Genomic DNA, 18,367 nt, shown 5'->3' with positions numbered 1-18,367 from the left:
GATGAGCGCCCCATAGTCGCCTTTGACTGGACTTAACTGTCCAGGGGTCCTTGACCTTTTAAGTTTTAAGATGCGGGTGGTGCTGTGGGTTAAACCACAGAGCCTAGGGCTTGCCGATCAGAAGGTTGGCGGTTCGAATCCCCGCAACGGGGTGAGCTCCCGTTGCTCGGTCCCTGCTCCTGCCAACCTAGCAGTTCGAAAGCACGTCAAAGTGCAAGTAGATAAATAGGTACCACTCCGGCGGGGAGGTAAATGGCATTTCCGTGCGCTGCTCTGGTTCGCCAGAAGCGGCTTAGTCCTGCTGGCCACATGACCCGGAAGCTGTACGCCGGCTCCCTCGACCAATAAAGCGAGATGAGTGCCGCAACCCCAGAGTCATCCGTGACTGGACCTAATGGTCAGGGATCCCTTTACCTAGGAAAGAGTTGCAGTGGAAACCACGAGGCATTGGAGAGAGGTCCAAGGATTCAATGAATCCTATATTTGTTTAAAGTTGATTATATTTGAATGGAAATTATATTTGTAAAAATTGAAATTTAATTTAAAAAACACACAAAACGAAACAAAATCAGGCTTACAAAACTCCTACAGGCTTTTATTTAAAGGTAGAGTCTATATTTCGCTATGGAATCCTCTAAAGTTTCACAGGAAGAAATCTGCGTAAGGTATAGTCTCCTGAGAATTTTTTTCCTTCCTCTCCCTTTTCCCAGCCAGGTTAGGCGAGTGAAATAACCTCTTTATGTACAGTATAAACTCTGTTATGGATAGCAGCAGGGGGCGCTCCTTGACCTTCCCATTTAACAGGGAGTTCAGCGAGTGATTTTCTCTTTCCCGTGTTGCCGCAGCCTTTGTAAGGCGTCCAGATCCAGAACCATGCAGTGCAGATCTTCGGAGTCGGTGGTGTCGTGAGCACCCAGGCGGACGTAAAACTCCTTGGCCGACCGGTTCCATTCCATGGTGACAAATTTCATCTCCACGCAGCCGGCCTCCAGGGCAATCTACATCCGAGGAGGACGACAGAGAATGGACATAGAACAAAGATTCGCTGGATTTACGTATAAGCTAAACAAGCTACAGTGGACGCTCGCGTTGCGAACGGGATCCGTGTGGGATGCACGTTCGCAACCTGCAGCGGCGCGTCTGCGCACACGCGGGCTGCAATTTGGCGCATCTGTGCATGTGCAAAGAGCGATTTAGCACTTCGACCGCCGAAACCCAGAAGTAACCCATTGTGGAACTTCCGGCTTTCGGCAGTCTGTAACCTGAAAAAAACGCAACCTGAAGCGTCTGTAACCTGAGGTATGACTGTATAGCTTAGGGCCCCACTCTCTTGGGGGCCCCCAAAAAATTTAAAGGGGGAAAAAACACCTGGATGTACATTTCCAAAATATAAGATAAAAAAACAAATGAAATAAAACCTACCTACAGCAGCAGTGTTTTGTGTTGTGTAGGTTCCTAGATGTAAGTCATGGGCCCCGCCTGCTAGCCTGCTCCCTAAAATATCACTGGTTTGCTCCTTTCTAGATATACAATATGATACAGTGGTGCCCCGCAAGACGAATGCCTCGCAAGACGGAAAACTCGCTAGACGAAAGAGTTTTCCGTTTTGGAGGTGCTTCGCAAAATGAATCTCCTATGGGCTTGCTTCGCAAGACGAAAATGTCTTGCGAGTTCCTGCAGTTTTCCCCCCCTTCCCCCCTTTTTCTAAGCCGCTAAGCCGCTTATCAGCTGATCTGATAAGCCGCTACAAGCCGCTAAAAGCCGCTAATAGCGCTAATAGCGCTAATCCGTCAATGGGCTTGCTTCGCAAGACGAAAAAAACGCTAGACGAAGAGAATCACAGAACGGATTCTTTTCGTCTTGCGAGGCACCACTGTAATCTTTTTTGTCATTGTCCCATACAGAACAATGAAATTGAAAAAATCTACATCAGACATTCAAAAACCAACAAGCCTGCTATCCCAGATATCCCAGCCTGGTTAGCCCCCTAAAAACTCCGATACCCCATAATTAAATACAATATACTCCCACAGAGACTACCTTACACTGCGTTTAAAACCAAAATCGCATTTGGATAGACACTGTTTCTCAGGGTGCCTACATTCTGCTATTTCTAATTATTAGTACTTTGCATCATATATCCACACCTCTTATTATTTCATGTTATAGCAAGTTTCTAGAGACTAGATTGTAAGTTTTTGTAAACTGTGTTTCTGGAGGAGCTTTTGTTGTTGCCAAATGCCAATGTGTTTGCATTATGAGGTTAGTTATGAATAAAAAATCCTTTTAAGTTAGAGTTTAGTAATTATTTCACTATTAATATACTTCTTCTTAATTGCATTTCACTATTAATATTCTTCTACTTAATTGTATTTCAGTTCAACAATCACTTTGATTAATGTCTGAACAAATGAAACCGATCCGTAAAAAATGTTACTTGAAAAGAAAAGAGGGACATTGCACATACTTTGTAAACCAAGAAAATCTTTAATAAAAATACATTTTTTTTAAATTGCTTTGATAAGATATATATTTTATGTGCAAATGGCTTGAGATACCTATTAGATCCATAAATTGCCATATAGCATATATTCAGCACAAAAAAACAGAGACAATTTGGACATTTAAAGGGCCCCATTACCTTCAGTAGCTTAGGGCCTCATCCATCCTAAATCTGGCCCTGGGTGCACTGCAGCGGGTTGGACTAGATGACCCTTGGGGTCCCTTCCAACTCGGCAATTCTAGGACCTTGCCTTGAAAACACTCCCCACGCCACTTGGATGAGTGTGTTCATCAGTATGCAGATGATACCCAACTCTACCTCTCTTTCAAATCAGAACCAGTGAAGGCGGTGAAGGTCCTGTGTGAGTGTCTGGAGGCGGTTGGAAGATGGATGGCGGCTAACAGATTGAGGTTGAATCCTGACAAGACAGAAGTACTGTTTTTTGGGGGGACAGGGGGCGGGCGGGTGTGGGGGACTCCCTGGTCCTGAATGGGGTAACTGTGCCCCTGAAGGACCAGGTGTGCAGCCTGGGAGTCATTCTGGACTTACAGCTGTCCATGGAGGCGCAGGTAAGTTCTGTGTCCAGGGCAGCTGTCTATCAGCTCCATCTGGTACGCAGGATGAGACCCTCTCTGTCTGTGGACTGCCTCGCCAGAGTGGCGCATGTTCTGGTTATCTCCCGCTTGGACTACTGCCATGCGCTCTACTTGGGGCTACCTTTGAAGGTGACGCGGAAACTACAACTAATCCAGAATGCGGCAGCCAGACTGGGGACTGGGAGCGGCCACCGAGACCACATAACACCGGTCTTGAAAGACCAACATTGGCTCCCAGGACGTTTCCGAGCACAATTCAAAGTGCTGGTGCTGACCTTTAAAGCCCTAAACGGCCTCGGTCCAGTATATCTGAAGGAGCGTCTCCACTCCCATCGTTCTGCCCGGACGCTGAGGTCCAGCTCCGAGGGCCTTCTGGCGGTTCCCTCACTGCGAGAAGTGAACTTACAGGGAACCAGGCAGAGGGCCTTCTCGGTGGTGGCACCTGCCCTGTGGAACACCCTCCCAGCAGATGTCAAGGAAATAAACAACTATCTGACTTTTAGAAGACATCTGAAGGCAGCCCTGTTTAGGGAAGTTTGATGTTTTATCATGTGTTTAATATTCTGTTGGGAGCTGCCCAGAGTGGCTGGGAAAACCTGGCCAGATGGGCGGGGTATAAATAAATAAATAAATAAATAAATAAATAAATAAATAATTCCCTCCCCCTGCCCAAAAGGATCCTGGTAACTGTAGTCCACTACGGATGCTGAGCACTGTTTGGAAACTTTGTTTTCCCAATCTGGGACCCTCCAGATGTTTTGGGCTGCAGGAAGCGCAGGGGTTGGGATAGATGATCTTTGGTGGTCCCTTCCAACTCTACGATTCCATAAGGATGGCAACCCTATTACTCTTTCTGATGTAGGGGCTGTATTCTGGGCTGGATGTGGGGGCCCCAAGAAATTGGAACGCCTTTTCGGGAGCAGGAGGCGGCTGCAAACTATAGATCCCAGGTAATGATCAAAATATGACCAGGATTTTAGGCTTCCAACTCACCTCTGCTACTTTGCTCAATAGCTGCTTCCCGATTCCTTTGCCTGGCGGAGAAGGTGGACAGAAAGAGGAGTCGGTATGAACCGCAACAAAAACGGCCTTCCCCAACTTGGCGCCCGCCGGCCATTTGGAACTACAACTCCCACCAGCCGTGGTGCTGATGGGAGTTGTAGCACAAAACAGTTGGAGGGCGCCAGCTTCCGAATAAGAACTCCACCCAAAAAACTAGGGGATTCCTTAAAAAGCACATAGATTAATAAACACTGGACTGTAAAACATTATACATAGACCATAGCAAGGGGGGAACCAGAAGAATCCAATTTTTGAACTATTATTGGTGTGATTCTTCAGACATTTGCCAGATCCTCATTGTAGTGGGTTCTGACTCTACAATTCCCAACTCTCTCACTGGGCTGTGAGAGAAAGGTCCGGGCGTCGGAGTCCAAAGTTGCTTTTTAAACCGCAGTATAAGAGATAAGCGAGAATCGAACCATTTTAACACCAGCGAAGTTACTCTTTATTTACAAAAGGAGGAAAGAGGATGGGAACAATTTTCGCAAGCCGTGTCGCTCTTCCTTGTGCCGAGTTGTAAGGAAAACGACCATATTAATGCATGTTTTCACTTATATAAAAGGCAGTTAAATAGGAGGGCGTTGCACAATTACACCAGTCTTACTCTGAGGTGTAACTTCTTTTAAAAACAGGAGCAACTTCACTTTTGAAAGGGCTCCTTCTCCTTCGGTTCGGCACACAACCTCTTTCGAAATCCTTTATCTATATTATAGATTCTCGTCCAATTGCCAACACCTTTGTAAGTGATTTTGTTCTAACTCCACACACTTTCTCCCAGGTCCATAGTCCAGTGACCTAGAGTAGCTATGGATAATCTTTCTGCCCAAACACACACAGCCTAGTTTTTTAAGAATCACAGAACTGGAAAGTTGGAAGGGACCTGAGGGGTCATCTAGCCTGACCCGCGATGTGCCACTCTGTAGTTAACAGGAGAATAATTAGTGGTTGCCATTAATTTGATTTTGAATTGATTTTTAGAATGAATTGATTTTAGAATACTGTCTTACTTTTATTGTTGTTAGCCGCTCTGAGCCCAGCTTCGGCTGGGGAGGGCAGGATATAAATAAAATATTATTATTATTATTATTATTATTATTATTATTATTATTATTATTGATGCAGCAATCCTACACTCAGAAGTAAACCCTGCTGAGTTTAATAGGATGTACCAAATTTCAGAATTTGGTACAGAATTTCAGCCTGCTGCTTTGGCACAACAACCAGAGAATCTCCCGCTTGGACTACTGCAATGCGCTCTACGTGGGGCTACCTTTGAAGGTGACCCGGAAACTACAACTAATCCAGAATGCGGCAGCCAGACTGGGGACTGGGAGCGGCTGCCGAGACCATATAACACTGGTCTTGAAAGACCTACATTGGCTCCCAGGACGTTTCCAAGCACAATTCAAAGTGTTGGTGCTGACCTTGAAAGCCCTAAACGGCCTCAAAGGCCCAGTAGACCTGAAGGAGCGTCTCCACCTCCATCGTTCTGCCCGGACACTGAGGTCCAGCTCCAAGGGTCTTCTAGCAGTTCCCTCAGTGCGAGAAGCAAAGCTACAGGGAACCAGGCAGAGGGCCTTCTCGGTGGTGGCGCCCGCCCTGTGGAACGCCCTCCCACCAGATGTCCAGGAAATAAACAACTACCTGACTTTTAGAAGACATCTGAAGGTAGCCCTGTTCAAGGAAGTTCTGGGACCTTCTGATCGGCAAGTCCTAGGCTCTGTGGTTTAACCCACAGCGCCACCCGCGTCCCTGCTCATAAACTAAGCTGTTCTTAAACCAAGGTACCACTGTATTGTATTTTAATATTTTGTTGGAAGCTGCCCACAGTGGCTGGGGAAACCCAGCCAGATAGGCATGGTATAAATGATTAATAATAATAATAATAATAATAATAATAATAATAATAATAATTACTATTATTATTAGCTGCGATTCCGGCCTTGCTGAGGGTTGGGCTAGATGACCCAGTGAGGTCCCTTTCCAGCTGTACCATTCTATATACCCAGCTCAAAAGCTGAGTTGCAGCATCTTCTCCGAGGAAGGAGAAAGGAGGCTCTCGATTGGTCGACAGAATCCCCCAGGTGAGTCACAGCCCCTGACACTGCTGTAACTTGGCCGGAGGCTCCCGGATGATGCCCTCACGTACCTCTGAATTCTGCCACCACGTAGAGGTTTTCCAGGTACACCATTCTCCCGTGGTTGACGTTGTACCCAAAGAAGTACAGGGCATGGCCAACAGGACGAGCTGCAGTGGGGAAAATAGCAAAGATAGGTCTTCGTGCAATGGAGTAAACAGTGGTAGGAGAAAATATTATTCCTCTTGCTCTGTCCTTTCAACTTACTAGCACTTTACACCTTGGAGTAATTTACACCAAGGAGCTGAGCTTAGGGTGGGGGTGCATTGGGGGAAATAGCAAAGAATAGATCTTCATGCAACGGAGTAAATGGCGGTAGGAGAGAGAAAAATTCTTCCTCTTGCTCTGACCCTTCAACTTACTAGCACTTTACACCTTTGAGTAATTTACACTGAGGAGCTGAGTTTAGGGTAGGGGTGCATTGGGGGAAATAGCAAAGAATAGATCTTCATGCAACGGAGTAAATGGCGGTAGGAGAGAGAAAAATTCTTCCTCTTGCTCTGACCCTTCAACTTACTAGCACTTTACACCTTTGAGTAATTTACACTGAGGAGCTGAGCTTAGGGTGGGGGAGCATTGGGGGAAATAGCAAAGGATAGGTCTTCATGCAATAGAGTAAACGGCAGTAGAAGAGAGGAAATTTATTCCTCTTGCTCTGACCCTTCAACTTACTAGCACTTTACACCTTGGAGTAATTTACACTGAGGAGCTGAGCTTAGGGTGGGGGAGCATTGGGGGAAATAGCAAAGGATAGGTCTTCATGCAATAGAGTAAACGGCAGTAGGAGAGAAATTATTCCTCTTGCTCTGCCCCTTCAACTTACTAGCACTTTACACCTTGGAGTAATTTACACCAAGGAACTGACCTTAGGGTGGGGGTGGCCCTTACCTGGCTTGCACCCATTTTCCACAGGCTGTTCGGCCAGGAGGCATTTGAAGAAGGGGTCCTTGCCAAAGCCGTCCGCTTTTAAAACTGCGTGCCGGGAAGGAAAACAAGAAAGGAAAAAGTGTTTTAGGTTGAGTCCACTCTGGACCTGGCCAAACGGAACTGCAGAGTTGGAAGGGACCCTGGGGTCATCACATCCAACCCCCTGCAATGCTGGAATCGCGATTCAAGAATCCCCAACAGATGGCTATCAAACCTGTTTAAAAACCTCTGAAAGAGTCCACCATTTCCCAAAGGAGTCCGTTCCAGTTTCAAACCACTTTCACCACCCTAAAATTCTTGCTAATCTTTAGTTGGACTCTCCCGTTTTGCCGTCGGTTCGGCTGGAGCCGCAACCAACGAAAGAGGCAGAGTCAACAAATGGTGGTAGTGTGGTGCAGTGGTTAGAGGGAACTCACGAAGAGCCTTCTGACTGATGATTTTATTCCTTCATCTTTTTGGGGGGAAGCAGTTTTGAGGGTGTTTTGTTTTTTGTTTTACAATCAAGCGGTGTACAAAACTGATCAAATAAATAAATATGAAACAGAAAAGTCCCAGTATGCTATATTAACTATATTAACAAGTAAGAACTTAAAAGAAAACTCGGGACTGCATCGCCACTTGCTTAAGAGCGATGGGCTAATTTGTATTTGCAACTTTTTTGGGTAACAAGTTTAAAGGCAGTTTGCAGCAAAACTTCCTGGAACTCTTTCTTGGCGTGGAGAGAGCTGATGGATTCGCACCCGGCACGCCTAGTGCAACACCTCCAGCCTTACCTTGAGAATTGATCGTCACGTCCTCCAATAAGTGGTGAAAGTCAGCAATCTCCTGGGCGGAACGAAAAACAGAGAGCAGGCATTCAGGTCAACGTTCAAAAGCTCCCTGGCGCTGGGCCAGGCCTCGCCCAGGGTTCTCTGTGTGCCAGACTTCTTCAGAGTAGTGATCTACTATGAGTGGTGTAGAATCACAGAACGGTAGAGTTGGACGGGACCCCCAAGGGTCATCTAGCTGAACCCCGGCCTCCGCAATGCAGGAATCTTTAGCCTGATGCGGAACTCGAACCCGTGACCCTAAGATGAAGCGTCTTGTGCTCTACTGACTTGAGCCCAGCACCAGGGCCGGATTTAGGTTTGATGAGGCCCTAAGCAAGGTAATGGGGCCCTTTCTATGTCCAGCTGTCCTTTGTCAACAACAAATTGTCACTGTTTTGTGTGTGTTGAATATATGGTCATTTATGGACCTAATAGGTATAGCAGTTTGAAAGCACGTCAAAGTGCAAGTAGATAAATAGGTACCACTCCGGCTGGAAGGTAAACGGCATTTCCGTGCGCTGCTCTGGTTCGCCAGAAGCGGCTTAGTCCTGCTGGCCACATGACCCGCAAGCTGTATGCCGGCTCCCTCGGCCAGTAAAGCGAGATGAGCGCAGTAACCCCAGAGTCGTCCGCGACTGGACTTAACGGTCAGGGGTCCCTTTACCTTTACCTTTTAAAGAGGTACGGTATCTAAAGGCATTTGCAAGGGACGCAGGTGGCGCTGTGGGTTAAACCACAGAGCCTAGGGCTTGCCGATCAGAAGGTCAGCAGTTCAAATCCCCGCAATGACGGGGTGAGCTCCCGTTGCTCGGTCCCTGCTACTGTGAACCTAGCAGTTCGAAAGCATGTCAAAGTGCAAGTAGATAAATAGGTACCCCTCCGGCAGGAAGGTGAATGGCGTTTCCGTGCGCTGCTCTGGTTTGCCAGAGGTGGCTTAGTCCTGCTGGCCACATGACCCGGAAGCTGTATGCCGGCTCCCTTGGCCAATAAAGCAAGATGAGCGCCGCAACCCCAGAGTCGGTCACGATTGGACCTAATGGTCAGGGGTCCCTTTACCTTTAAAGCCATTTGCACATTTGCAGTGGCTGGGGAGGCCCAGCCAGATGGGCAGGGTATAAATAATAAATTATTATTATTATTATTATTATTATTATTATTATTATTATTATTATTATTATTACAAATAGGAGCCTACACAACACAAAACAATGTTGCTGTATGTAGGTTTATTTTATTCGTTTTTTATCTTATATTTTGGAAATGTACATCCAGTTGTTTTTTCCTTTTAAAAATTTTGGGGCCCCCATAATTTGTATAATTTGGAATATATAATTTGGTTTGATTGAAAACTTTTAATAAATATTTTTTTTAATGGGGGGGCAGAGTGTGGAGCCTTGAGCTATAGCTTGTTTAGCTTATGCGTAAACCTGGCACTGCCCAGCACCCTGTTCTCACAGTGGCGAGAAACCTGCCAGCGGGATTCGAACTCAAGACCGCACTCACGTGTATCAGGCTCATGAGATTCTCGCAATCGTCGACGGTGGCTTCTCGGATGACACACTCCATCCTCCTCCGCCGGCGACGCGCGTCTCCAAAGCCTCCCTTTGCGTTACCAGTAACCTGCGTTTTTTATTATACGCCCCACGCCACCCGTGGCAGGCGCAGCCTTCCCGATCCCTCGTGAAAAAGTGAGATCTTTTCCCACCTGGGAAGATTCGTGCCGGCGAGAGGTGGAAAAGTGCGACTCCGCTGTAGCGGCGCAAAGCGTGGGAGTTTTTAACACCCGCGGAGGAGCGCGTCTCTAAGTCGCCTGGGGCGGGAGGGGGCGCCCGCCCACGCAAAAGGGGCGGGGCAAGCGGTAGAGAACAAAGGGAGAACCGCAGCCAGCCCCCACCTGAGCGGGGGGGGGGTCTGTTGCGCCCTCTTGCCACCCCCCTCCCCAGATCCGAGCCTGTGGGGGGATGCGCCAACTGTGCGTCCGAGCATTGGACTTGCCGTGGGGGGGGCAGCTGCGCCCCCATCAGATCAAGACAGTAAAAATACTTCTCTAACTGACCAATCACGTCGGTTCTGCACCCCCCAAAAAAGTCCCCCCCCCAAAAAAAACCCGTCCTGGCTACTTCCATGCGTCCGGGCTGCTCCCGGGCACCAGCAAAGTAGTTTCACGTTGCGGGTGGGGCGGGCATCATCCTGGCAACTTGTTGTTTAGTCGTTTAGTGGTGTCCGCCTCTTCGTGACCCCCTGGACCAGAGCACGCCAGGCCCTCCTGTCTTCCACTGCCTCCCGCAGTTTGGTCAAACTCATGCTGGTACCTTCAAGAACACTGTCCCACCATCTCGTCGTCCGTTGTCCCCTTCTCCTTGCGCCCTCCATCTTTCCCAACATCAGGTCTTTTCCAGGGAGTCTTCTCATGAGGAGGCCAAAGTATTGGAGCCTCAGCTTCAGGATCTGTCCTTCCAGTAAGCACTCAGGGCTGATTTCCTTCAGAATGGAGAGGTTGGATCTTCTTGCAGTCCATTGGACTCTCAAGAGTCTCCTCCAGCACCAGAATTCAAAAGCATGAATTCTTCAGCGATCAGCCTTCTTGATGGTCCAGCTCTCACTTCCATACATCACTACTGGGAAAACCATGGCTTTTACTATAAGGACCTTTGTTGGCAAGGTGATGTCTCTACTTTTTAAGATGCTGTCTAGGTTTGTCATTGCTTTTCTCCCAAGAAGCAGGCGTTTTTTAATTTCGTGACTGCTGTCACCATCTGCAGTGATCATGGAGCCCAAGAAAGTAAAATCTCTCACTGCCTCCATTTCTTCCCCTTCTGTTTGCCAGGAGGTGATGGGTCCAGTGGCCATGATCTTCGTTTTTTTGATGTTGAGCTTCAGACCATATTTTGCGCTCTCCTCTTTCACCCCCATTAAAAGGTTTTTTAATTCCTCCTCACTTTCTGGAAGACAGGAGGGCCTGGCGTGCTCTGGTCCAGGGGGCCACAAAGAGTCAGACATGACTAAACAACTAAACAACAACAACTATCCAGGGTTCCTTTACTCCACCCTCCTTAATGCCACACACTTCACAGACAAGCAGAATCTTGTATAAGGTCCGCTATTTGACTGCTGGTTCAGGACCCTAAACTGTTTTATAGAATCAACTTTTTATTTTGTTCTGTGTATGTTGCAATGTTCTTTTGTTGCTATGGCCGACGGCGGACGCAAAGAAAGTTTCGTTCATTCACAAGCAGCATCGTAGTCAGACCAGGTCAAATGCAACAGCAGACACACCCTGGAAATGGCCAAGAAGGAGGTTGTAATTGCTTTAGACGAGGAAGAGGCGACACGATTGAAGTTTCTAAAAGGTTTTCTCCCTTCCATAACCCTGGAACATGGAGGCAGCCGAATGTCGGGAAATTCAGGACAGAGAAAATAAAGGATGTATTTGTGCGGTGCAGAGTTAAACTGTGGAACTCCCCGCCACAAGAGACAGTGATGGCCACCAAGCTGGATGGCTTTAAAAAAGGAGTGGGCAAATTCCTGGAGGAGGGGGCTATCGATGGCTACCAGCCACAGGGGCTATACTTTCCCTCCGTGGTCAGAGGGAGCAATGCTTCTGAATGCCAGTTGTGGGAAACTATGGGAGATGTGGGTGTTGCTCTTGTGTTCAAATCCTGCTTGGAGGTTTCCCATAATGGGCATCTTTTTTTGGCCACTGTGAGAATGTTGGTCTCGATGGGATCTTTGTCTGGTCCAGCAATCTACTCTTATGTCCTTATGTTCCTTTCGATGATTTGTTAATCACATCACATATAGAATCATAGAATCGTAGAGTTGGAAGAGACCACAAGGGCCATCGAGTCCAACCCCCTGCCAAGCAGGAAACACCATCAGAGCACTCCTGACATATGGTTGTCAAGCCTCTGCTTAAAGACCTCCAAAGTAGGAGACTCCACCACACTCCTGGGCAGCAAATTCCACTGTCGAACAGCTCTTACTGTCAGGAAGTTCTTCCTAATGTTTAGGTGGAATCTTCTTTCTTGTAGTTTGGATCCATTGCTCCGTGTCCGCTTCTCTGGAGCAGCAGAAAACAACCTTTCTCCCTCCTCTATGTGACATCCTTTTATATATTTGAACATGGCTATCATATCACCCCTTAACCTCCTCTTCTCCAGGCTAAACATGCCCAGCTCCCTTAGCCGTTCCTCATAAGGCATCGTTTCCAGGCCTTGGACCATTTTGGTTGCCCTCCTCTGGACACGTTCCAGTTGGTCAGTGTCCTTCTTGAATTGTGGTGCCCAGAACTGGACACAGTACTCCAGGTGAGGTCTGACCAGAGCAGAAGACAGTGGCACTATTACTTCCCTTGATCTAGATGCTATACTCCTATTGATGCAGCCCAGAATTGCATTGGCTTTTTTAGCTGCCTCGTCACACTGTTGGCTCATGTCAAGTTTGTGGTCAACCAAGACTCCTAGATCCTTTTCACATGTACTGCTCTCAAGCCAGGTGTCACCCATCTTGTATTTGTGCCTCTCATTTTTTTTGCCCAAGTGCAATACTTTACATTTCTCCCTGTTACTTTACATTTCTCCCTGTTAATATAATTTATGCTGTACTTGTGACATTTTGTTGTGTCCCCGTTATATATTGTTTAAGATTCATCTGAATGGAAAGCAACATAGAAATGTATTATCAATCAATCAATCAATCAATCTGGGAGTGGCCGCCGAGACCATATAACACAGGTCCTGAAACTTACACTGGCTCCCAGTACGTTTCCGAGCACAATTCAAAGTGTTGGTGCTGACCTTGAAAACCCTAAACGGCCTCAAAGGCCCAGGAGACCTGAAGGAGAATCTCCACCCCCATCTTTCTGCCCGGACACTGAGGTCCAGCTCCAAGGGCCTTCTGGCAGTTCCCTCCCTGCGAGAAGCCAAGTTACAGGGAACCAGGCACAGGGCCTTCTTGGTGGTGGCGCCCGCCCTGTGGAACACCTTCCCACCAGACGTCAAGGAAATAAACAGCTACCTGACTTTTAGAGAACATCTGAAGGCAGCCCTGTTTAGGGAAGCTTTTAATGTTTGATGTTTTATCGTGTTTTTCCAATTCTGTTGGGAGCTGCCCAGAGTAGCTGGGGACGCCCGGCCAGATTGACGAGGTATAAGTAATAAATTGTTGCTGTGGTTGTGGTTGTTGTTATCAATCACATGCTAGCCTAGCTTACTTGCAGCTGCCATCAGGGGTTTTTCCTGCATGCAAACCCCAACCCCAACCCCCTCAATCTTATAGCCAATCACATTTAATACGGCCGAAGCCCATGACACTCTCCTGACACACACAAAAATATGTCAGTCTTTAAGATGCCCCTGGAGTTTGTATGTCTCTGGGTCAATGGGATTCTGCTCTGCGTGAACTCTGTGATCGCCCCTTTACGAATTCTTACATAATTTTGCACAATCCAGATTACATGCACATTGTGCCTCTGTTTCTGATATGTTATCTGCAAACAGGTATCTAAACCAACTTTGCCTTGGCAGTGTTTTCCCTTTTATATGCGTCAGAGAACCTAGTTGCTGAATTAGGAGAAATTGTGGGTCAGTGGCCGCCGCCTCCCCGTTCTCAAGGAAAAGGTTCTGTAGTAATATCCAAGGCACCACGATGACCAAATGATACGATATCAATATACACACTTTATATACCTGTAATATGAAATATATTAAATCACATAAACAGAAAACGTATGAATCTGTGAAAGTCACAAAATATGCACTCTTAATGGATTCTCTTGAAAATATAAAACCAAATAAACATAAGTCTTATTCTTATCTGGTGAAAAGAAGCTGTAAAGCTTTGTTTATGGCGTCCAATGCTGCCAAAATGGTTTGCAAACAGATGTTGTGAACAGTGATTCCGGATATACCCACTGTTTGGTGGAATTCTTCTTCGGCACAGCAGAAGGATACAGAATTGCTGTATCCTTCTGCTATAAAAGAATACTAAAACAATGACCTGCATATGCATGGTAACTACAATAAACTCAAAATATTATGAACTATACACACAAAGTGTATGAGACGTGGGTGGCGCTGTGGGTTAAACCACAGAGCCTAGGACTTGCTGATCAGAAGGTTGGCAATTCAAATCCCCACGACGAGGTGAGCTCCCGTTGCTCGGTCCCTGCTCCTGCCCACCTAGCAGTTCAAAAGCACGTCAAAGCGCAAGTAGATAAATAGGTACCGCTCCTGTGGGAAGGTGAACGGCATTTCCGTGTGCTGCTCTGGTTCGCCAGAAGCGGCTTAGTCATGCCGGCCACATGACCCGGAAGCTGTACGCCGGCTCCCTCGGCCTGTAAAGCGAGATGAGCGCTGCAACCCCAGAGTTGGTCACGACTGGACCTAATAGTTAGGGGTCCCTTTACATTTTACCTTTATACACATAAACTATAATGTCAAAATCATGTGAAACCTATCTATATGGTGAATGGAAAAGTATAACAACAATTGCTATGTCATAAAGTTATGTATGGTAATTCTCAAGGAAAAGGTGCGGTCCAAGGCTCAGCCTCATTCAACTCCCGCCCAAACCCAGTATTTTCTTGACTGCGCAAAACTCCACTCTCCAGGCACCCGGCTTGATCTCCAGTCGACCTCCCTGTCTGCGTTTACCGGCAGGATACAGGCTAGGTCGCGATCGGCGATCCTCCTCAGCGTGAGATGGACACACCACTCTTCCCTGCTCCCTGCTCCCCCCAGGGAGGGGAAAAGAGATAGACAGAAATGTATTTACATGTCTTTATTTCTGTCCTTGCAGCGTTACAGAAAACACGTCTGCTCTCATCAAACTCCAACAACCGAGAGATATTAAACTCCTCCTTCTGTATTTCCTGTACAGCTCATATTACACTCTGAGCTAATTCCGGTGGTCCGCACAGTGAATAGACTGTCCCTCTGTTTCCCACGGAACAGTCCCAACATTCCCATCATGTTTTGCTTTCCAGCTAGCTGCAGCTCGCTGCCGCATTGCATCCATATCGTAACAGGCTGCACCTCAGTGCCAGGCGAATAGTCACGGTACAGAGATGCTTGCCTGGCCCCAGAAGTGGCTGCAATCGAAGGGGGCGTCTCCACTGACAACTCGCAGCAGGGGGGTCCTCTTCAGGGATTGTCAAATAAATGGCTCCTAGCGGCAATGGCTGCTGTTTTTTTCTGTGAGATCCCATTTATACCTACGTGACCATAAAATGAATTCTGCATGTGTAGGAAATCAATGCTTTGGTGTGGCAGCACCTGCGCTGTGGAACCACCTGCTTTAAACACACTTGTTTAGCTGAGCCGACCCAAATATGGAGAAAGTTGGCTGTTTTTACCTTATCGTTGGTGTTAATTGTACAGAGCCTAGGACTTGCCGATCAGAAGGTTGGCGGTTCGAATCCCTGCGACGGGGTCAGCTCCCGTTACTCGGTCCCTGCTCCTGCCAACCTAGCAGTTCGAAAGCACGTCAAAGTGCAAGTAGATAAATAGGTACCACTCCGGCAGGAAGGTAAACGGCGTTTCCGTGCGCTGCTCTGGTTCGCCAGAAGCGGCTTAGTCATGCTGGCCACATGACCCGGAAGCCGCACTCCAGCTCCCTCAGCTAATAAAGCGAGATGAGCGCCGCAACCCCAGAGTCGGCCACAACTGGACCTAATGGTCAGGGGTCCCTTTACCTTGGTTTAAGAACAGCTTAGTTTAATTTTTTTTTTAACCAACAACCAAAACACAAACAGTGAAACCCCCCGGACGGCTGATACATCGGGTATACATAATCAATAATAACATATTCAAATCAACCATATGTACAATTTTATATACGTTAACGCTCCTCCATCCACAAGGTTTATTTAACTTTTAACATTTTAATTGCCCCAGATTGTTCAAACCTACCCAAATAATTCAATATCTTCTCCTTTCTCACTGACCTTAAACCCTTTCATTCTGTGTATCTTCACAGTTAGATATTCTAAAATGGAGGGAGGAAAAACAGAACAGCTTAGTTTATGAACAACATGGATTAAGAACACTGCAAATCCGGAAGTAGGTGTTTTGGTTTGTGAACTTTGCCTTGGAAGCAGAACATGTTCCGCTTTCTGTCGAGTGTAAATTGAGTCCCCCACTGTGATGGGAAAACACGCCTTGGTTTAAGAATACTTTGGTTTCAGAACGGACTTCCAGAACGGATTAAGTTCGTCAACCAAGGTACCACTGTATGTTGAATGTTTTAAAAAGCTGCTTTTAACTGTTTTTACTATGCAACTAGGACCAGGGAGCCTAGGACTTGCCGATCAGAAGGTCGGTGGTTCTAATCCCACAATGAGGTCACTGTTATTCTTCTCTCCCTTAATTTTGACCCAAATGCTCTCACTTTGGCTTTGAGGTTCTAAATCTTGGATCTCTTCACAGGTATACACATCCCTGACATATAATGCCACTCCTCCTCCTTTCTTGTCTGGTCTGTTTCTCTGAAAAAGATTGTATCCCCCCATTATTACATTCCAATCGTGGGACTTATCCCACCAGGTTTCAGTGATGCCTATTATGTCATATTTAGTTTGCTGTACCAAGAGCTCAAGCTCATCTTGTGGACTTTAAGCAGATGCTTGACAACCATATGTCAGGAGTGCTCTGATGGTGTTTCTTGCTTGGCAGGGGGTTGGACTCGATGGCCCTTGTGGTCTCTTCCAACTCTATGATTCTATGATTCTATGATTTCCCATGCTTTGCGCATTAGTGTACAGACATTGAAGTCCATTAATCTTATTTAAGGATTTTTTGACATGAGCCAACAGTGTGACGCGGCAGCTAAAAAAGCCAATGCAATTCTGGGCTGCATCAATAGGAGTATAGCATCTAGATCAAGGGAAGTAATAGTGCCACTGTATTCTGCTCTGGTCAGACCTCACCTGGAGTACTGTGTCCAGTTCTGGGCACCACAGTTCAAGAAGGACACTGACAAACTGGAACGTGTCCAGAGGAGGGCAACCAAAATGGTCAAAGGCCTGGAAACGATGCCTTATGAGGAACGGCTAAGGGAGCTGGGCATGTTTAGCCTGGAGAAGAGGAGGTTAAGGGGTGATATGATAGCCATGTTCAAATATATAAAAGGATGTCACATAGAGGAGGGAGAAAGGTTGTTTTCTGCTGCTCCAGAGAAGCGGACACGGAGCAATGGATTCAAACTACAAGAAAGAAGATTCCACCTAAACATTAGGAAGAACTTCCTGACAGTAAGAGCTGTTTGACAGTGGAATTTGCTGCCAAGGAGTGTGGTGGAGTCTCCTACTTTGGAGGTCTTTAAGCAGAGGCTTGACAACCATATGTCAGGAGTGCTCTGATGGTGTTTCCTGCTTGGCAGGGGGTTGGACTCGATGGCCCTTGTGGTCTCTTCCAACTCTATGATTCTATGATTCTATGATTCTAACCAAGACTCCTAGATCCTTTTCACATGTACAGCTCTCAACCCAGGTGTCACCCATCTTGTATTTGTGCCTCTCATTTTTTTTGCCCAAGTGCAATACTTTACATTTCTCCCTGTTAAAGTTCATCTTGTTTGTTTTGGCCCAGTTCTCTAATCTGTCAAGGTCATTTTGAAGTGTGATCCTGTCCTCTGGACATTATACATTCAACATTAAATTATGTTGAATGTATAAGATGATGGATTGAGAATATTGTGAAAAGAAAGGAAGTTAGTAATCTGAACAAGTTAATTTTATTAGACGTGGGTATTGGAAAATTGCCAAAATGAAATGTAATGAAAATCAGTTAGGAAGGATTTGAGGAAGTCACTTAAAATGGAATGGATTTTTAATTGTAAGAAATTTTGAATGTATGTTTGTTTTTCTTTCTTATATGTTTGTTATTTGTTGTTTTGTGTTGTGTTAAAAATGGAAAATTAATTTGAAAAATTTGAAAAAAGAGAAGGCAGCATAGGGGTCCGATCCCCTTTCTGCACACCCAGCACTTTCATCACTGGCGAACGGTGCCCGTCTTGATAACCGCGTTTCTCAACACCTGACTGAGGCAGCATTTGTGCAGAAAGAAAAGAACAAAGGAGGAGGCGAGGGGGCGATGGCTGTCGCACAACGGAGACCTTTGAGCAGCGGAGGTTCAAGGCGTCCGCAGGTGCCCGTACCTGCCTTCTGAGCAGCGAGAGGCGAGATTTCAGACGGATGCACCTTGGAACAGAGGGCGAGGGTTGAAGTCGGCCTTCACTGGGAAGGAAGGTCTCAGGGGTCAGCAAACTTACCGCGCAACGGGCCGGTGTCTCCAGTGCTGATCACACGGCGGGCTGGAGGGCGCGTGCCCATAC

At 46.7% G+C, this 18,367-nt stretch overlaps 1 protein-coding gene and 1 long non-coding RNA gene across 2 annotated transcripts; both read right to left on the bottom strand.

Moving 5' to 3' along the window:
- Nucleotides 1-570: 570 nt before the first annotated feature.
- Nucleotides 571-9,839, bottom strand: LOC308572246 (thialysine N-epsilon-acetyltransferase-like). The gene is made up of 6 exons (XM_081168237.1): nt 9,539-9,839; nt 8,000-8,051; nt 7,188-7,271; nt 6,311-6,409; nt 4,093-4,133; nt 571-998 (listed from the first exon to the last, which is right to left on the bottom strand). Exons 1-6 carry the CDS (start codon nt 9,599-9,601, stop codon nt 810-812), a joined length of 528 nt encoding a protein of 175 aa, XP_081024363.1. The 5' UTR covers nt 9,602-9,839; the 3' UTR covers nt 571-809.
- A 6,010-nt stretch (nt 9,840-15,849) lies between these two features.
- LOC308572330 lies at nt 15,850-18,367 on the bottom strand. The gene is made up of 2 exons (XR_014001725.1): nt 18,305-18,367; nt 15,850-16,021 (listed from the first exon to the last, which is right to left on the bottom strand). It is a non-coding gene; the product is annotated as an uncharacterized lncRNA (long non-coding RNA).

Source organism: Podarcis bocagei (genome assembly GCF_964188305.1).
Source record: "Podarcis bocagei genome assembly, chromosome: 13".
NCBI lineage: Eukaryota > Metazoa > Chordata > Lepidosauria > Squamata > Lacertidae > Podarcis > Podarcis bocagei.
This window is presented reverse-complemented; position numbering and strand designations above follow the sequence as displayed.

Bases quoted from the DNA above. Each gene is read 5' to 3' on its own strand.
- LOC308572246 (XM_081168237.1), bottom strand. From the start codon at position 9,601: ATGGAGTGTGTCATCCGAGAAGCCACCGTCGACGATTGCGAGAATCTC. The intron at 4,134-6,310 runs GTACGTGAGGGC...CTTCTCCGCCAG, and splicing joins CGTGGTGGCAGAATTCAGAG to GCAAAGGAATCGGGAAGCAG. The intron at 999-4,092 runs GTGAGTTGGAAG...CCTCGGATGTAG, and splicing joins TATTGAGCAAAGTAGCAGAG to ATTGCCCTGGAGGCCGGCTG.